The 18,254-nt window shown below is 49.9% G+C and overlaps 2 protein-coding genes across 2 annotated transcripts; both read left to right on the top strand.

The window, feature by feature from the left end:
* The first annotated feature begins 1,074 nt into the window (after nt 1-1,074).
* On the top strand, nt 1,075-12,681 carry LOC119377702 (uncharacterized). Its single transcript, XM_049411632.1, has 4 exons — nt 1,075-1,329; nt 1,851-1,939; nt 11,192-11,294; nt 12,496-12,681. Exons 1-4 carry the CDS (start codon nt 1,089-1,091, stop codon nt 12,522-12,524), a joined length of 462 nt encoding a protein of 153 aa, XP_049267589.1. The 5' UTR covers nt 1,075-1,088; the 3' UTR covers nt 12,525-12,681.
* On the top strand, nt 12,555-17,575 carry LOC119377703 (uncharacterized; the record flags this gene model as incomplete). The annotated part of the gene is made up of 3 exons (XM_037647056.2): nt 12,555-12,685; nt 16,738-16,985; nt 17,138-17,575. Coding segments are annotated over exons 1-3 (817 nt in total), but the record flags the coding sequence as incomplete, so codon positions are not given.
* Nucleotides 17,576-18,254: the final 679 nt, after the last annotated feature.

Genomic DNA, 18,254 nt, shown 5'->3' on the forward strand with positions numbered 1-18,254 from the left:
CGAGCTGTCGACGGCCGGCTGCAGACGGGATAGAAAAGAATGCGGTGGTGCTGAGCAGCTTCCGCTACACTTGCATTCCGTATTTATTCGAATGCAATGCGAGCTTTTTCTCCAAATTTTTGCCACCAAAGTAGCCCCTCGCGTTACAATCAAGCAAACACCGTATTCAGGCTGCGGTGTGCGCTTGGCGGCGTTCATCATATTGCCATGTGTCTTACTTTTTTTTGTTGTCTTCGGGCTTCACCCGCAAAGACTGTTTGGAATGCTCCGCGGAGACTGCGAGGCGATGTTCCAGAAGCGTCACGATTTTTTTTTACATCTTTTCGTTAAGATTGCGCGCGGTACGCGAATAGTCTGGAGATTACGTGGCCACCAGCGATAACGCTGGAACATTCGATAGAACATGTATAAAAGCCGACACGCTTTACCACTTGTAAAAATTATTGACGGACGACGCTCTGACTGACTCGTTTCCCGCCCACAAGTTCGGCCAAATAAAGAGGTTCATCTTAGACACGCCCACTGCTGCATTCGTCAATGTAACAAACCCGTGACAATATACAGTACAGTAGGTAGATGCACCTACGCACACTGATCGCAATTTCACTATGGTCCCATTCTGCATGTATACGTGCTGCTAAACTCTTTAGCGATGCGAGCAAGCGAAATCGAAACTGCAACTGAAACCGGCTGCAAGATGCCGAACTACTTGCGTAGTAACACAAATGTGCGGATGCCCCGCCTCCGTAGCCTTCGCTCCAGTGCCAAGATAAGTTGTAACGCATGCGGTATAGTAAAGTGCGCATCTTTAAGTAATTTCGCCCCGACGGCCAGCGAAAAAGACAGCGTTCGCTGTGATCACGATACGACAGTGATAAGGGTACGACGATATCATTTTCTCGAGCGGTTGACCACGCCGCGGAGCCGCGTCGCGATTCCCGGCGGAGCGAGGCAAAAGCTCGAGGCAGCTCCGGCCTTCGTCAGAGCTGCGGTGAGCTTCCCTCCGGAAGCGATGCGTAAGGAACGTCGTCCGTGCACCAGTTTGGCTCCCAGCGAGGACGGTGGTGTGACGTTTGCCCGACCGCTCGATGCAACGGTGCTCCCGTAGCGTGACTGTGTCCGGCGTCGCCCAACAGCGACTCGCGACGGTCAAGCCTGCTCAGAGCGACGAGTCTTTGGCCGAGCTGTTCGCCCTCATTGAGAGCAACCCCTGTCTCTGGAGGAACTGCTCGAAGAGCTTCGAGAAGCTGCGACTTAAGCGTCGACTCTGGGACCGATTCGCCGTCCACCTCCAAAAGCACTTCCCCATGCTGGGACAGTTCACTGGTGGTGAGTTGACTCTTCTTTCAGTTCAATCCACTGACCCTTCCGTGTGTCGAATAGACTACGCCTCTTGGAGAACATGAGCGCTGGCTCGATATTTGAAGCACCCCTTTGGTATGTCACGAGCCTCCGGGGGCCATGTGTCTTCCTCTTTCTTCATGCCTCCCGGTGTCACGTTTGCGCCATTCGCAAAGCATCATTTCGTAATCGTTCTAAGTAATTTTTTTTCTCAGACGTGCATTTATGACACCAATTTACAGGCAGACCCCTTCTAGTATGTGTTAAAACCTTAGTGTCTCCCCTAAGATCCCGAACCACAACATTTCTACAGGGTCGCAACACACACTTGGTTTCGAGAAGCAGACGGCTGTGTAACTTACCGCGGCATGCTTAGCTCGCGAACAGGCTTGCCGATAACATTCGTGAATATGCAGCCAGGAATACCTGCACGTCTCTCTCCGTTGCATGCACGTGTTCAAGGCAGAAGTTTCGTAAGCAATTTATGCGTCTTACTCCTTGCATTTCAGATAACCTGTGGTATGTGTACGGCATCGAGAGGCGGCAGTACTACGCTGAGTTCAAGGACAAGACAAGGCTGACCAAAACCGGAAAGCTGGTGAGTTGTCGCCACTTGCGATTTCTAGCCATTTATGCTGTCGAAACTGCCATTATGCCCTCGCCGCAGCCTTTAACCGAGTCCACTCTGCGCGGCGTCCCCCCTCCTGATCTGCACTACCGGTGTTGCGCTCAGCGAGCAGAGCTCAAGTTCCTGGCGTATTCTCCTCTCCTGCTTTTCGCCCACCCCGCCCCGAAATTTTGAAGTAGGTATTTTTACCAAAAATAAATAATAAAAAATAGGTGTTTTTCTCAAACAGTCGAGGTTTTCAGCAAGTGCCTCCCCCGAAAGAAATTCCTGCCTACGGGCCTGGGTTTTACGTGTCGTAACCAGGGCATGATTATGAGGCACGCCTGAGTGGAGAGCTCCGGCAATTACTACCGTCTGGTGTTCTTTACCGTGCACTGATATTACAGTTTGTTTCACGTATGTACAGTACGGTACACTCTTAGAGGGAACACGCGAGCGGGCGGCCGGCGGTCCGCGGAGCGCTAACTGCTGGCGAGATTTGGAAACGCGGAGCATGCGCGTAGAATCACAAGGGTGGTTCATGTCCGGCGTAGTCTACTACTTCTTCGCCTCAGCGCTTGGCGTGCGCTAGCGAAATTCTATATTTCTACGGTTGGAAGGACAAGCTTGCTATGATCTCTGCATCGGGCATAAATTTCCTTGTCTGTTATAAAAAGCAGCCGGCTGGTGCGAGCAGCATGTTGAAAGCTTACGACTAACTTATCGGTGAACACTTGGGCTAGTTGGTAATTCATTATGAGGGAAACTGCGCCAAAAAAATAAACGTCGACAAAGGGAGAACAGAACAGCACAAGCGCATATGCTCTTCTCCCTTTGTCGACGTTATTTTTTTTCGCAGTTTCCCTCATAATGAGCACTTACACTAGGTTACGCAAGTGACAGGCTTCATTATCACTTTCACAGAATTGCACAGCTGGGGGTCCCAGTCGAAATTTGGCCGCTGGGGCCGCGAATCGCATCGCATCAAAACTGGCGAGAAAGCAGAGCAACAAACACCTTTTCTTTTTGTGCCTGCTGATTACCCTACGAGGCGCAGAAAGAGTGGCGGCTACATGAATCGCACTGCTGAAAAACGGAAGCGCTGTCCCGCGCTCGCCAAGCGCAGGGGCGGCAATTGTAGCAGACGAACAGCGGCAAACGCGGCCCTTAGGGACTATACACGCGCTATCCGCACACCCGCTCCGCACGTGGCGGGACACCTGCCGCCCGCAAACGGAGGAGGAAAAACCGGAACGACGCCAATCGTCGCACACGGGGTACCGGTTTTTCCTCCTCCGTTTGCGGGCGGCAGGTGTCCCGCCACGTGCGGAGCGGGTGTGCGGATAGCGCGTGTATAGTCCCTTACGCCTTCATGCGCGTGCGCCGCGTTTACAAATCTCGCCGCCAGTTTGTGCCACGCGGGCCGGCGGCCACGCGATCGCGTGTTCCCTCTAACAGTGGATCGCACTGTACGTGGAAGTTTCACATACGTGGAGCTCCTGCGTGTCTTCACTACGCATGCACATTACGTGGAGGCCGCCCACGCATCTTGCGAACGCGCGTGAGATCTTCGCTCTTGCGTTGCGTTGGCTCTGCGTACGTGAAAGTCCTACGGGGCGCTCTCGCGAGATCGCGGAATTATCGAGATAGGGTAGCTCGCCAGTTTTCAAGATGGTAGCAGACGAAAAGCGCTCCGAGTGGTGCTCCGCGCCTAAAGTTTTCGAAAAGTGACAACTTGGATGTGCATCGTGACGTTCGAGAGTGCAACCCAATCGAAGCCAATATTGATTGAGATGGACTGAAGTCGCCCTGCGCTTGTCGGCGGCCAGAGAAAAAAATTAAAATTACACCATCTTCCCGAGGAGAACCATGGGGTGATGCGGAGAATCGGCGATCGTTAGTAACGTTGTATTAACGGTGTTTACTGCTGCGCTGTTACTGCGCTGGTTACTACTCGACGTTGACGCTTCGAAGCAGCTTCGCGCTGACGAAGTTCAGGGTCTGCCGCTCGCTTCAAGCGTTTACGATCAGCGTCGCGTGCCCTTCGCTTCGCAGCTTTGTCTTGAGTGGAGGTAATTGGGTTGATGCTGACGCGTGCTTGCGTCAGCCCACTCACTGACGGGACTGTTGCTTCCATCACACTTCATCGGAAGCATCAACGGAGTCAAGCGGAGTCAACCGAAGCAAGCGCTGCACTGAACGCGCGCGGCGCTCTATCCGCTTAGAGGAGGAGAGTAGCGCATGCGCAGCGAGAGCAGAAGCGAGAACGCAGAAGCGCAAGCAGGTGGTAGTAGAGAAGTGGCGAGAGTAACGCGCAGCTGTTAGAGAGGGAAGGAGGAGAAATGCGCATGCGTTGTGTGAGTGCTGACGCCAAGGCCAATGCCGCGGGACATACCCCGAACAAGAGAAGCGCCGCATCTAAAAGTGGTCAGGGCCCACACCCGCCTGCACATTAAGTGCGCGATCGCGTAAACAGCAGAAGCTCGGATTTTCGGTAGCGTCTTATTTGTTTTGTTCAAAACATAGGTATGCGAGCTTCACTTCCGTACAAGTGCATTCGTCAACACGTTGACCCACTGCGATGAGAGTACAGGAAGACTCGAAGTTATAAGTGACTGAGTTCGCCTGAGGGAAGATGCTTTGTCCACAGTTTTCCCCCACTGTCCGAAACTGTGATGCGCTCAGTAGTGAATGCAGCGATGAACACAATGTTGAAACATTTTTTGCAAAATGAAAAATGATGCAGTGCAGTATGATGCCCAGAAAAAAAAAGCTGCCATGCGCAAAGCAAACACATCAAAAAAGAAGTGAAGTGTGCGTGGCGTAGCGGCAATTTTATTAAAGAGAAGTGTGCTGCTTGTATTTCCGTCCTTTTTTGGCAATACATTAGTCAGAAAGAGCTTGTTTGACATGCTTTTAATATGTCCTAAGGTGATAAAAAACGCTGACTGGGTGTATGTAAATGTGTATGCGATCGGATATAGGAAACGTCCGATTTTCAATCGTACACGTGAAAGCATGAACAAACAGCGCTCAGTATTTCTCAAAGCGGGTCAATGTTTCTTGCAATTCCTGCTGTAAAATTACTCAGTCTCAGTAAGCGCGTACACGAAATTCTAACGCTCGTTAAGTTATTTTCACGTCGTGCGCACCTCCAACGCGATAGATGGGAATGTTGGCAGCATGCAAAGCCGCGAAGCGAGCGGTGCGGGCAAGTACCGTGACGTCATGACGGGTATGGAGAGGCCTTGAGCTAGTCTGGGTGGTGTTGGTTTTTCTTCAGAAATTCAATGACCAGCATTCACACACAGACGCAGTTATGCCCGACGACGGGTACAGGGATCTTACCGAAGATGCGCCCACGCAATCGAGCGCTGTCTCTGCTCCATCTGTGGCGGGAGCCCACTGCTCACGGCTGCGCGAAATTGCCGTCCAGATACCGCGCCGCCGTGCTTTCCGAAGACTGAGCTCTCGCATCAGGAAGGCTCCGATAGTCAACGACGAGGACGGCCACTCGCCGTCATCCTCTTCTTCACCGCCTCCCAAGCGCGATGGTGCCGCCGGCCGGGAGCTCTATTTTGACATCGAGTCTTCGCCGTCGTGCACTCCCGAAGGTTACCTCGTGTTCGTCGATTCGAGCCCAGAACGCGAAGAAACCCGCCAAAAGACTGTTATTGTTCCACCCGAGGACGTACTGCTGCCGTGTCCTCTCAGCCCCGATGTGACGAGCCCGTTTGGTAGCGCCGCGAAATGTTTTGGCAGCCCTGCGAGTTCAGCTGCCGGCTGTCTCAACAAGACTTGTGTTTGGGCAAGTTGGTTCATACTTGATACGGACATACAAGCGCTAGGGGACGGGGACATAGAGAAGAGGCACACAGGACAGGCTCAATAAACCTCTGCTCAATAAACCTCAGTTGAATGTTGAGCCCCGGTCCTGTGTGCCTCTTGTCTATGTCCCCGTCCCATAGCGCTCGTATGTCCGTATCAAGGCTGTATCAATATTACGGCTAGTAGCGGACCCATATGCTTCATTTGCCACGAGAGAGACCAGACGGAATCTCTGATGTCACTGTGCAAGTGATCGGGCACCATGGGCCTGCTGCACGTCTCGTGCCTTGGCTGAACGCCCAAACCGTGGTCTACTGCGAGCCTTGCCTCCACCGTTTTCCCACTGCGGCTCAAGCCCACGTCGTGGCTAGAAGCGTGAACGCGACAGCGCACGACGCAGCTTCAGGGAGAAGGCGGCCTACGACTGTCTTTGGAACCTTCGCCGAATGCTTCGCCGGAGGACCCGCCTTCCGAACCGCCGCAGTCGGAATACGCGCTCGGGCCATTCGCGGCTTCTCGTACTGGTAGCAATTTGGCTGGAAGTTTCGTTGAACCTTCTTTATATTTTGACGTGGTCGTGACGTCGACGAAGGCAGCAGTGACCCCCATATTCTAGAACGTCCCTTCACTCAACGCTCCACCTTGACTTGAGAAAGTCGATGGGAGCGCCGTTTCTAGGCGGAACAAATCACTGCATATCAGCGATTATCTGCAGCGATTCTTGAGAAGCGCGGCGTCATTTTCGGTCGAACAGCGGCGCTGTGCTCGACTTGTTCAAGTGAAGGACGAAATTCGAGTCGAGGAGCGTTTGTGAATACGGCGGTCAGTGTCCGAGATGAAACTTTATTTGGCCGAACTTGTGGGCCGGCAAACTGAAAGTTAATTTACAGCGATACACACGGTATGCACTGATAGCGGCGGACAGAGCGTCGACCGTCGAAAAACTGACAAGCGGTGAAGCGCGTGGGCATTTACACATGTGACGTCGAATATTCCAGTGTTATCGCTGGTTGTCGCGCAAGGTCTAGACTAAGCTCGAGTGTTCGCGTCTTGCGCGAAATCTCAACAAAACGATCTACAATCATCGCGAAGCTTCTCGAACCGTGATTTGTGGTTTGCGCTGAGCGTTGCTGACAGTCTTTGCTGGTCAAACCCGAATACATCAAAATAAAACATGAAGCGCGCGTGGCAATATATTTTCTATGTATTCTATGTAATTCTATAAATAATTTTATGTAATATAAACATTGTTGGCGGAATTTCACAGCTGTCACTTAGCCTGCTTTATCTTGTTTTTACTCGACATGTTTATCTAAGCTCACTATGGCTTCGTTTTTACAAATCCTTTTCTGTGTCTGTGGCCGTTTGCTGTACATCAGTACTTTGCGATAAAATCGTTCGCACGTTCTTATCTGGGTGCCGTCTGTATCGGTTACCGCTAAGACCGTCTATGTACGCCACCCAGTCTGGCAACGCGCTCGGGCACTTCCGGTGCGCAAGTAATAAACATCAGTTCTTCCATGGCCACTGTACGTGTTGGTCTCGTTGCATACATGGTGTCAGAAGTGGCTAGATCACCACGCTAGAAAATGACTGAGCTTCCGCCCCCAGAGCCGTTACGTTTCGGGGATAATGCGGCGGAGAACTGGATCCGGTTCAAGCAGCGAGTCGAGCTATACTTCACCGCCACAGAATCCTCGGAACCGGGAAAGCAACGCAGCCCCGCCCAGAAAGCCGCCATCTTGCTTCACCTGGGGGGCCAAGAGGCGATCGATGTTTATAACACTTTCGACCTCACTGGAGAAGAAAAGCAGGACTACGACAAGTTAGTCCAAGCATTCGAGCTTTACTGCTTACCTCAGAGCAACGAGACGTTCGAGCGCTACGTGTTCCGGAGCCGCACGCAGACCGAAGGTGAGCCTTTCGAGCAGTTCTATCGGGACCTGTAACTGAAATCGAAGAGCTGCAACTGTGAGAACCTCCGGGAGTCGATGCTGCGTGACCAAATAGTGTACGGCACATCTAGTAAAGCGTTGAGAGAAAAGCTTCTAGCCAAAAAAGACTTGACGCTCAGCACAGCTGTTGAGTGGGCCAAGGCTGAGGAAATCGCTGCCGCACAAACCAAAGCGTGGAGTGAAACCAAGAGCGTAGACGCAGTGACGCAAGACAAAAAGAAGTACCAGCAACACAGGAAGGACTCGCTAGGGCACAGCAAAGAGAGACATCAAGGAAAGAAATGCGGCTACTGCGACCGCTCGCATAGGCCTCGAGAGTGTCCAGCATATGGGAAATATTGTGCTAGATGCGGAAAGCAGAATCATTTCGCAGTTTGCTGCAAAGCAAGAGCAACGCATGTGAACGACATCGCCGAGCGGGATGACGACGACGATGACGACGCTCTAGGCTAATCTTCCCCCGACACTCCTGCTTGTCTAGGAGGTGCGGGAGGAAGGCATTCTTCGGCAGCCCTTGGTCCCACCATGGGCGATGATTCTGTAGGCGCTTCTAGTTGTCTAGGGGGCGCACATTGTTCCCTTGCTGCTGCTGTTGATCTTGCGGTCACTAAGGGAAGGTCAACGCTCATGAATGCCCGTTTTGCATCGGTTGCTCCCTATTATAATTCTTCGGCTGTTTTCAGGGCATTGTGCAGCCTTTCTTGGTGCTCTTCCTGTGAGGCACGCCAAATTAAAATGTCATCGATGTAGATGCGTACTCCAGGTAGCCCGTCAAAAATCTCGGTCGTTGTTCTTTGAAATATCTCTGGAGCCGACGCGATGCCAAAGGGCAGCCTTAGGAACCGGTAACGACCAAATGGGCTGCTGAATGTGCAGATGCGCGAGGACTTTTCATCAAGAGGTATTTGGTGGAAACCGCCGTTGGCATCAAGCGAGCTGAAATATTTCGCCCCTGCCAGTTCGCTTTCAATTTCTTCTCTGCGTGGAAGTTGAAAGTGTTCTCTCTTTTCTGGGATCCATGCAGACCCGAAGCTGACCGTTCTTCTTTCGAGCAATAACAAGTGGGCTTACCCAGTCATAGGCTTCCGCACCCTGGCTATGATCCCCGCTGCCTCGAAACGATCAAGTTCCTCTTTCAACCGGGGTCGAATTGCGTGAGGTACACGTTGCGCCGGCTCGACGACTGGGCGGGCGCCGTCTTGGAGCGCCATACTGTATTCTCGCTTTAGTAGTCCGATGCCCGTAAACAACTTCGGATACTCTCTGCGAATGCACTCGGATAAGTCATCCTTGTTGACTGCTCTAATTCTGTTCACGAGACCAAACTGCTCGCAAGCGTGCAGTCCTAAGACCGCCTGCCGACCTTTCTTCACAACAAAGAATTCCACTATCTTGGTGTCTTCTCCATTCTGAACTGGGAGGCATACCTTCAACATATGCACTATTTCATCACCGCCGTAGCAGCGCAGTACTGCTCGGGCCGGCTGCGGTTGGTACTTGGTTCCCAGGGCGTCAAACACACCGCGCGGCAACAGGTTGGCCTGCGCGCCGGTGTCTACTTTCAGCCGCACTTCTCGTCCCGAACTCTGAGTCGCAACCTCCCAGTCGCGCCGATCGCAGGAGTGTCGGGGGAAGATGAGCCTAGAGCGTCGTCCAACCAACAAACCACCGAGAAGCCAGCTGTGCAGGCCCCAAGAGGTTCAGCAGAGACTGCTATAGAACACCCTTATAATACATCCCCGCGGCGGTCATCAAGAATCAGAAGACCTCCCCACCGATTGGGCTAGCAGAATTAACAAGTCTCCTCTTTCACCTTATGAAGGACATACTGTGTAATCAGCTCGTAATTTTAAAGAAAAGAGGATGTATCGCTTACCGCTAAGACCGTCTATGTACGCCACCCAGTCTGGCAACGCGCTCGAGCACTTCCGGTGCGCAAGCAATAAACATCAGTTCTTCCATGGCCACTGTACGTGTCGGTCTCGTTGCATACACCGTCCTTCGTTGCATGAGGAGGGTCGCCGATAATCGTTGATGCCGCCAATAAACTGCAGCGGGAGTTTTCTGTAGGTGGGCGTCGCTTCACGGTTGCCGGCGCTTAAAAGATTAAACTGCATCGCTGCGCTACGGAGGCGCTGCTTTTTTTTTTTTGTTTTTGGCTCTCCAACACTATTTCGCGATTTTTCTCTCACAGAAGGACATTATGGACGTTTTTTTCTCGTGCGCGCACTTCGGGAAGTTGTACGTTTCCTGCTGGGATTATGAGGAGCGGATTAGTAAGTAACGGTCATCGGCCTCTTCCCCTCCACCGTCGCCAATTACAAAAGATCGCCTTGAAACAAAAGCACAATAGGAAGGTACCTCGTGAAACTGCTGGGTTACAAAGGCGGATACGTTGAGTGATTGGATCAATAGGCGTTGACCAAACTCACCCATTGTTTAAATAAGGTCTGACTCACTTCAGCTCATTTCCGGGACAGGGCTCATCTTTTAATATTAAGCTAATTTTCTGAGTGGGCGATACAATCGCCAATTAAACAATTAGATGAGAATTTCACAATGAAAAACCAGGAAGAGCTTCACATCTTTTCTCATGGAAATTTAACCGGATTTCGATTTCTCGAATTCGCTCACTGCTTGACTGTTCATTTTGTTTGCACATTTTCACATGGCGCAATTGTTGTACGATCTCAGTCACGTGTGCGTGCGAAGCGGCTATCTCTATTTATCAAACTTTATTTAGCCACTTAATTTTCTCTGAAATGAGAATTGAGTTCACTTCCCTCTTATTGGTGGCACCACGGTCGTAAATTATTTTTAGCTTTTTCCGAATTAAAACCTCTCCTAGAGAAATCCGATTGAATTGTCCGAGCTTCGGCAATTCATGATGGGGCGGTTTGTCGGAATATTGGAACTATTGGAGAAGCGTGATGCAGATGTTTTTCGGTCTGGTTATCAGAAGCCTGTGGGCAAGCCATATCTCACGGTGTTCACTTGTTCATCCAATAGTAGCTGTGGTGATTTCATGCGCTTCTTACGGTCCGTTTTAAACTAAGACCTCCTAAACTTCACGCAGGATCACTCCGGTGATTGGCACAGGGAAAATAACCGGCACAAGCAGACGGAGAGGTATGGGTGGTCCAAAAAACTCCAGATTATGTACGAAAATCCTCAGCTTACAAATCAACGAACTTGCGACGGGCCTTCCAAACATGTGAGCAATAGAAAGAACATTACGTACATTGAGATTGCAGTTGCAGTTGATCTTTACTGCATGTATGGAAACACTTTTTTGTGTACATGGGTGACTCCACACTCCGTATGTGAGTGCATGTGGTGTGTGTACCTTTCTTCATCCAGCGTCCTTGCAATTGCGCTCGAAGTTTTCTAAAAAAATTAAAAATGCAGTACCGTGAGAAAACCAATCTATCGTTTTACCTTCATCTCCGTTTGTTCGCAGGCCTTAAAAGTGAAACTGTGCAATGTCGTGGAGAAGAAACTGCCTGATGTCGTCTCTGCGAAAGCGGGAGCATTAGAAAGCGTCAGTGGCGACTTGACACTTGGTGAGTGGAGTTGTGATGTGGCATGTTTTCTGGTGTGTCATCTTACATTTGTTGCATCATGGCGTTGGTATCATATAGTCTCGTGGTACGGTTTTCAGGTGTGCATGCCGTAAAATCCCGAGCATGCCCTTTTGCGGGGAAAGATAATCGGACAAGACTTGGAGTGGGGGCTCTTGCCCAGTTGCGGACCGAAATTCAAGATGGCGGCGGAATAGCCTCCAAGAAGAATGCACACCTGTGCTTCTAATCAAATACTTTATTGAATAATCATGCATTTACTGCTTTACTGAACTGGAGCGAATCCTCGTGTGAAATTTCATGTGTTATGACAAGAGGGAAAAGCGTTCTTCAAATGTTCCCACAATTGGTGACAACTCGGAATGCAACCCCGAGGCACCACGCTACAAAAGTACTAAGAAATCGTGCACTTTCTCAAGACTCTCAGAACTTGGGTTCCTAGGAACCTCTGCTGCAGGATACTGTAGCGGAGAACAGGTTGAAAAAAAAAGGTGGTGGTAGGAGAGGGGGGCTTGCTCGGTTATGGACGCATATTTCAAATCTCCCGAAAAGGGCAAGGGGGCACTTGTTCATGTGCTCCTGAGCGCTTCCTCGGGATTTTACGGTAGTAACGACTGAAACATGGGGCCTTCATCTACGGAATCCTTGCGCGGGAAACACATGTGTACAGAAATCGTTTATGCAGAACATGTGTATGGAACCTGTCTGTACGGAATTCGCTCCTACAGCACAGACTGGCAGAGCCCCAAACTTCAGTTTTTCTTAGACTGCACAGGTGAAATGCGGACGTGATTTCATGAGGCAAGTGCTGGACCGATTTCAACAAAATGTGTTGAAGCTGAGGAAGTGAAATTGTATCAGCTCTAGTGAGCGGAATTTCGATTTGTAATTTAATTCAACTTGATTCGACGACTTCATGTTTTACGAAAGTTGCTAAAACAAATTTTTCGAACATACTCGCAATGTTTATGAATCTGTAGCTTTGCATTCAGAAGTCGCACACTACGGCATGCCTCATAACCGTATTGTCTTTGTCATTAGTACTGAGGAGGTCCCAGAATTACAAAACTCAGAGGGGGCCTCGTGTTAGTAATTTCAAAATATAATAATTAAATTATAGTTATTGAGCACGTGAAAACTTGAATTTTATTTGTTCAATTGCTTGCCTACCCTCCATCAACAGAGGACGTCAAGGTGACCTACAATATGTAGAAACGAGCCAACCTTCCAACGTTCGTGATGATGGCACGCAAGGATGATGCCAAGTGGGAAGCGAGAAAGGCCAAGCACGCCGACGAGTCCAATTGCAAGTTTAAAGATTACGGTGAGATCGACTATGCGAGCATCGCCTGTTTCCTGAGCTTCCAGGGGCCGTATCCCTAGCCGATCACGTTTGGAGGTATCTCTATCAATGCACACCGATTGGCTGGTGGAGGATAGGCGGGCAAGTAGTCGCTTCAATCTTTAGACACACAAGATTATCTTAACGGTAGTTCTTGCAGTGCTAGTTGGTGAAACCTAGCTCCTAAAGGGACCCTGAAACGGTTTTTTGAAGTTTTGTCAGCGTTTAGGCAAGATCAGCGCACTCGACGGTTCCAGCTTCGCCCAGTCATGGCCTCCGATATTGCGCGCCCACAGGTCGCGCGCTATCTCGGAGACCCAGTGTGCCCGGCAGCACGCCGTCTGGAAAGAAATACGAAGCTCACGGAGTGGTTGATATCTCCTCCGACAGGTGTCGCCACACTACCAGCCGATCTTATTTTATTCTCTGTTGGGCGACAAGCGACGACCTGTAAAAGCATGCGGACAAACAAAAAGAATTCGAGAACGTTCACCGATAAGCGTAAACTTGGGCAACGTGGTTGTGTTTTCAGGGGTGAAGTTACTGCCGCAGACACGTGGATCGTGGAGTTGAACGGATAGCGAGAGCGCGCCGCTCATTGCAGCGACGAGCTGAAAGGATTCCGCTCGCCAGATGCCTCACAAACATTGCACGATGTCGCCGCTACAAGTCACCAATTGCTAGATATGTAGTACACAACACGGCTAGGGCAATTCATTTTGTCCAAGAAAAGAAGCCTCGAGATAAACACTGTCGCTCAGCTCACGTAAACACGAGCACGTTGTAACACAGGCAGACGACGCTCGCTGCCCACAGGAGGTTCAGTGACGTGGACTGGACATATCCAATCAGATCAGCCGCCTGCGTGACGTCGCGCTTCCAGTATGACATGCACTGGAATTGGGCGGTTTGAAAACGTTGTTGGCTGAGCCGCTGTGATCGGTGGCGATTCTCAGCTTTAAAGCCTTGTAATAAATTATTTACGCACAGAGCCTACATCGGTCTGTAAACGATCGTTAGGACTTGCTCTACCGGCGCAATGTGTTCGAACAAAATCGTCAAAAACGTTTCAGGGTCCCCTTAAATGAGGGTCGCTTAAATGAGGGTCACCATAAGTGATCGTCTGATAGTACAGCACCACCTTTCTGGCCATTTTGCGTCTCTGTTCTCTTCAGTTTGCAGCGTTCATGGTTTGTCAAAGCACTTTGTTTCTTCAGGTGGGAAGTTCGAAAAGGAAAGCTGTGCTCAAGCTCGTACTGACCGTCAGCATACGTCGCCTGACGACGAGTGAACTGGCACAACAAGCCAAGGTACGCACGTATATTTCTACGTTCTGACAGGTCTGCCCTTAATACAGGGTGAAAGAGTAGCCCCTTTCTTAATCTAATGGAACCAACAGACAATGCAGCCAAGGACGGTATTGGGGACATTAGATGTCGTCGAACGTTGTGGGCTCGGTCCCTACCGGCAGCAAGTTGTCTCATCGTCCAGTTTCATTTCTTCACATTTGTATAATAATTACTGCACTACAGTTCCAAAACTACAAATAATGTCCCTTATTACTTCCTTGGCTCCATTGTCTGTTGGTTTTCATGTGTCTAACAATGAAAACGAACCCTTCATCCATTCCCATTCTTTCGTCCCTTCCTTAACCAGAGATATGTGCTTGTATTGTTGTCTATCACGTATGCCTGTTGCTAATTTATGGTACTGATAACAGCAACATTATCAGTGCCTCGCAAACAGTCTCGGTGTGGTGTTCACGTCACCTTTGTCATAAGGTTCAAAACAGCCAGACAACGCAGAACACTCCACGGGGAATCAGCGACTATTTCAAACCTGCCGCGGCACCACTATCAAAGACTCCGGATGAAAAAACGACATTGAAGAGGCTGTGTCTGTCTCCAGTTTCTTAGGATATAGAGGCTGAATGAGTCGTGTAATGTGTAAAACAAAACATTGTAACTGGAGGGAGTTTACGAACGTTTGACTCTCTTGCATAACAAATTTATTATTGTCCTGTTGCATTCGGTCTATGCGAATAGCCGCTATTTCTAAATAGAAATTTTTTGTAAGAATTTTCACTCTGCAATTGTGCTCAATAGAACAAGAAATTGTAGCAAATGTAAGTGAACCTAATCTCCACACCTGCAGTTAGAAACTTCTCTTACAAAAATAAATTTAGACAGTCTATAGACTGTCTAAAATAACTTTAGAAAGTTTATAGACTGTGTAAATATAATTTTGTAAAGGTTGAGCGGTTACTTAGCTTAGCACGCTATGTGTCTCGGGAAATGAGTGTTCACCAATTAACCGTGATCATTCGTGCTCTTTGAAGAGTCTGACCGTGGAAACTAAGTACCTATTTGTTAAATTTGTCTTTTTAATAGGGACCCAACACGACGGTCTAGTGGTTATGGTGCTCAACTGATGGCCCAAAGGGTCGCCGGATCTAATGCCGGCCATGGCAGCCGCATTTTGATGCGAAGCGAAATGCTAGAGGCCCGTGTACTTAGATTTAGCTTCGCGTTAAAGAACACCAGATGGTCAAAATTTCTGGAGCCCTCCACTACAGCAGGTCAATGATTCGTAATGAGGATCCCAGTAAAGGAATCACACTAAGGTTATTAGTAGTGCTAGGATTGAACTGTGTTTTATATTAGTAGTGAAAACAATGATTCATGATTTGAAAACTATTTAATTTCAACGGCTTTTGGCACTTAAGTCCTGTGCCAAAGGAAAGGACGGGCAGTAGTGGATGGAAAACGATTAGGTCGTGCAATGTGTCTAGTGGTTTGCACATGTGCTACTACTGGACATTGCTGAACCCGTTAGCACATTTCCATCCGCAGAGAATTGCAAAGAGTCGAGAAACACATCTATTTAGGCACTATGTTCAAGTATTCTTTCTCACGCTTGAAGTGACGCAGCAGCCTGCCCTTACCTTGTAAAATGATTAGGGAGCATGCGATGCGTTTTGTTACAGCTGCTCTTCGTGACTCAGTAATGAAGCCCAATGCAGAGCTAGTCTGTAGTGGGAGACAAGACCGAGTTGAAGATAGCGCGAGCCAGCAGCTCTTCCTTCTTGTCCTTGTGTGTCTTGCACAGTATTCTTTCCGAACCTGTTCGCAACATTTTTTACATACGTAGATTTTCAAGAGTTGCATCACTTCTTCTTTTTCATTGCCTCTCTCTGTTACCAAAGTTATCCGAAACAAAAATAGAAACCTCAGATAGCATTGGCAGTCTGGATTATTTTATCTTAAGGTGCGAGGTTGAAGTCCGGCCATTGCTCTCACGTTTTTGCAGGTTGGATCGCAGGGAGGCAAAGAAGCGGCACATCAGCAGCTCTGACTCAAGTCTTTGAAGTTCCTTAATCTGACGCGCCTGATGTGTCGATTTCCCTAAATATTGCAAGAGAAGTTCAAGGCCCTAAGTTTCACGCTTGCAGCTGGCGTGTGTGCCTCAAAATGTAGCTAACGTTTGCCTTGCAGTGCACTGCCATATATGTTGAAACACGCCGGTTCACTTAAATGGGTACTGACACGAATATTTTGAGTTGTCGTTTTCTTGCGTTAAATGAAAGGTCAAGCGCGAGTGAGCCTTGAAAAAGTAATTAGTGTTTTTTAAAGCTAGTTTCGGTTCCTACTGTACCCTGCCGTCACAACACGGTATGAGCTTCTCGTCACGTGCTCGCGCAATATATAGTGACGTTTCCACGGCCACTCCGCACCATGGCTCCGTTGGTGACGCACAAGCGGCCATTTTGGAAGTTTTGATGAAGCACATGCGGCCATCTTGGAAGTTTTGGTACCTAACGTCATCACAACTAGCCAGGCTGCTGCGTGAAGTCACCAGAAGTTGTACCGTAGCCTGACGTCCAGCTTGTGTCGATGTCAGTAGGGTGCACCGTGGAAAAATTGACTTTAGCATGAAAGTGAAGCTCAGCAAAGCATTTGCTGAGCTTCACATTTGCTCAGAGCCGTCTCTGCATACAGGAGATTTGTATGGCAGAGTAAACTCGCCTTCGAAAAAAGGTGTCAGTACCATTTTAAAGCCTGTTTTGTTTCTCCTTGTTTCCAGTTCGAAACACACGTCTAAACGCCTCGACAGGAAGCTTCTGCCATCCCCTCGCAGTGAGACGCTAAAAGACGCCACCAGCAGGGCGGAAGGCGATGGCACGAAGATATCCTCACTGTCGCAGCCGGTTCCCGAAAAGCGCGTCCCCCTCCAAGACACAACGCAGCAGGGCGAGGGGAGTCTCTGCCACTCAGGTTTCAAAGCCGACGGTAGCAGCAGCCTCTCGAGGCGGCAGCCCGTCGGTCCGGCCGGTTTGGAGCCGCCACCGCGATCAACACCCGGGCAGATGCTTCACTCAAAGACGCCGACAAACCGAAGACATCCTCGCATCGCCGAGAAAGGGAGAAGGCGACGAGCCACGACCTGCCGCCGGCTGCGGCTGCGTCTTCCTCGCGCGGCGCAGGCGGCAGCAGCTCCTCCCGCGAGAAAGAGCACAAGACCAATACCGAGCACACGGAGTCGCGCGAGCGGAACACGGCGGCATCCCACTCTCAGAATGTCGAGAAAGAGTCATCGTCCTCGAAGTCCGGCAGAAGTGGGAAGGAGAAAGAGTGGGCGCAGGAAAAGAGCAGGCATCACCGGGATAAGCATCACAAGCATTCTTCTTCAATGAAGACTTCGACGTTGCACAGGCAGGACAAGTCGTCGTTGTCAAAGGGGTCGTCTCACACGCAGAAGGATCGTGAGGATAAGTCCAAGCAGAGCAAGATGAAGCAGGCGAACATCAAGCAGCTGCTGACGGACTGCGGCATTGACGATTCGGACTCTGACGGAGAGGCGCCCGCGCCGAAGAAGCCGTGGGACGAGACCTCCCTCAAACATACTCCGGTCGCTATGAGGAGTATGTTCCAGAGGCAGTCAACTGCTCCGCACGGCATCAGCAGTCGACCATGGAGTACATCCCCACGTACATTCCGACACCAAAGAGGGAGATAAGCTGCGATGTTTCCACGACGACGTACTCTCCTCTGCCACTTTCGGAGGTACCCGAAACGAAGAACCAGCCGGTGAACTCATTTGTGCCTTCTGCCAGGGTGGAGCGGGAAATACGAAACGCAAGTACCGGGGACGCCCACGTAGTTCTTATCGCTGCTGTGTTAAAAAATACCTTTGGAGGGGTGGGGGGTGAGTGATATTTGTACTGACCGATCAAGGTGGGAGGTCATTTGGGTACTTCCATCAAACACGGGCACAAGTTCAAGAAGTGAACTTGTCTTCTTCAAGGCAGCAACAAGTTTGCTGCCTTGAAGTAGACGAGCTGATTTATTTGTGAGACCGAAGCACCTGCTCACTGGCTACCAGTGGCAGCAGTGCTCTGCGCAGCTTTTTTATGGTGTGTGTTCTGTGGTCCGAAAAGCCAAGATTGGCCAATCTGTTTTGTCTTTGATGCGGCAGACACACATCAACTTCCGTGGTAGAGCACAGCCGTAGAAAAATGTGCTTCCTTAACTTGCTTAAAAAAATTACAGGTACAAAATATAATTGAGTAGGCTGGGGGCCTCGCAAGCAAGAGACAATAT

This window comes from Rhipicephalus sanguineus, unplaced genomic scaffold, assembly GCF_013339695.2.
Source record: "Rhipicephalus sanguineus isolate Rsan-2018 unplaced genomic scaffold, BIME_Rsan_1.4 Seq5482, whole genome shotgun sequence".
Lineage (NCBI taxonomy): Eukaryota > Metazoa > Arthropoda > Arachnida > Ixodida > Ixodidae > Rhipicephalus > Rhipicephalus sanguineus.

What these genes read in the sequence shown, in the direction of transcription:
- LOC119377702 (XM_049411632.1), top strand. Translation starts at nt 1,089, where the DNA reads ATGCAACGGTGCTCCCGTAGCGTGACTGTGTCCGGCGTCGCCCAACAG. An exon ending in TGACCAAAACCGGAAAGCTG is followed by an intron (nt 1,940 to 11,191) that starts GTGAGTTGTCGC and finishes GTTTGTTCGCAG; the next exon opens with GCCTTAAAAGTGAAACTGTG. An exon ending in CAGTGGCGACTTGACACTTG is followed by an intron (nt 11,295 to 12,495) that starts GTGAGTGGAGTT and finishes CTCCATCAACAG; the next exon opens with AGGACGTCAAGGTGACCTAC.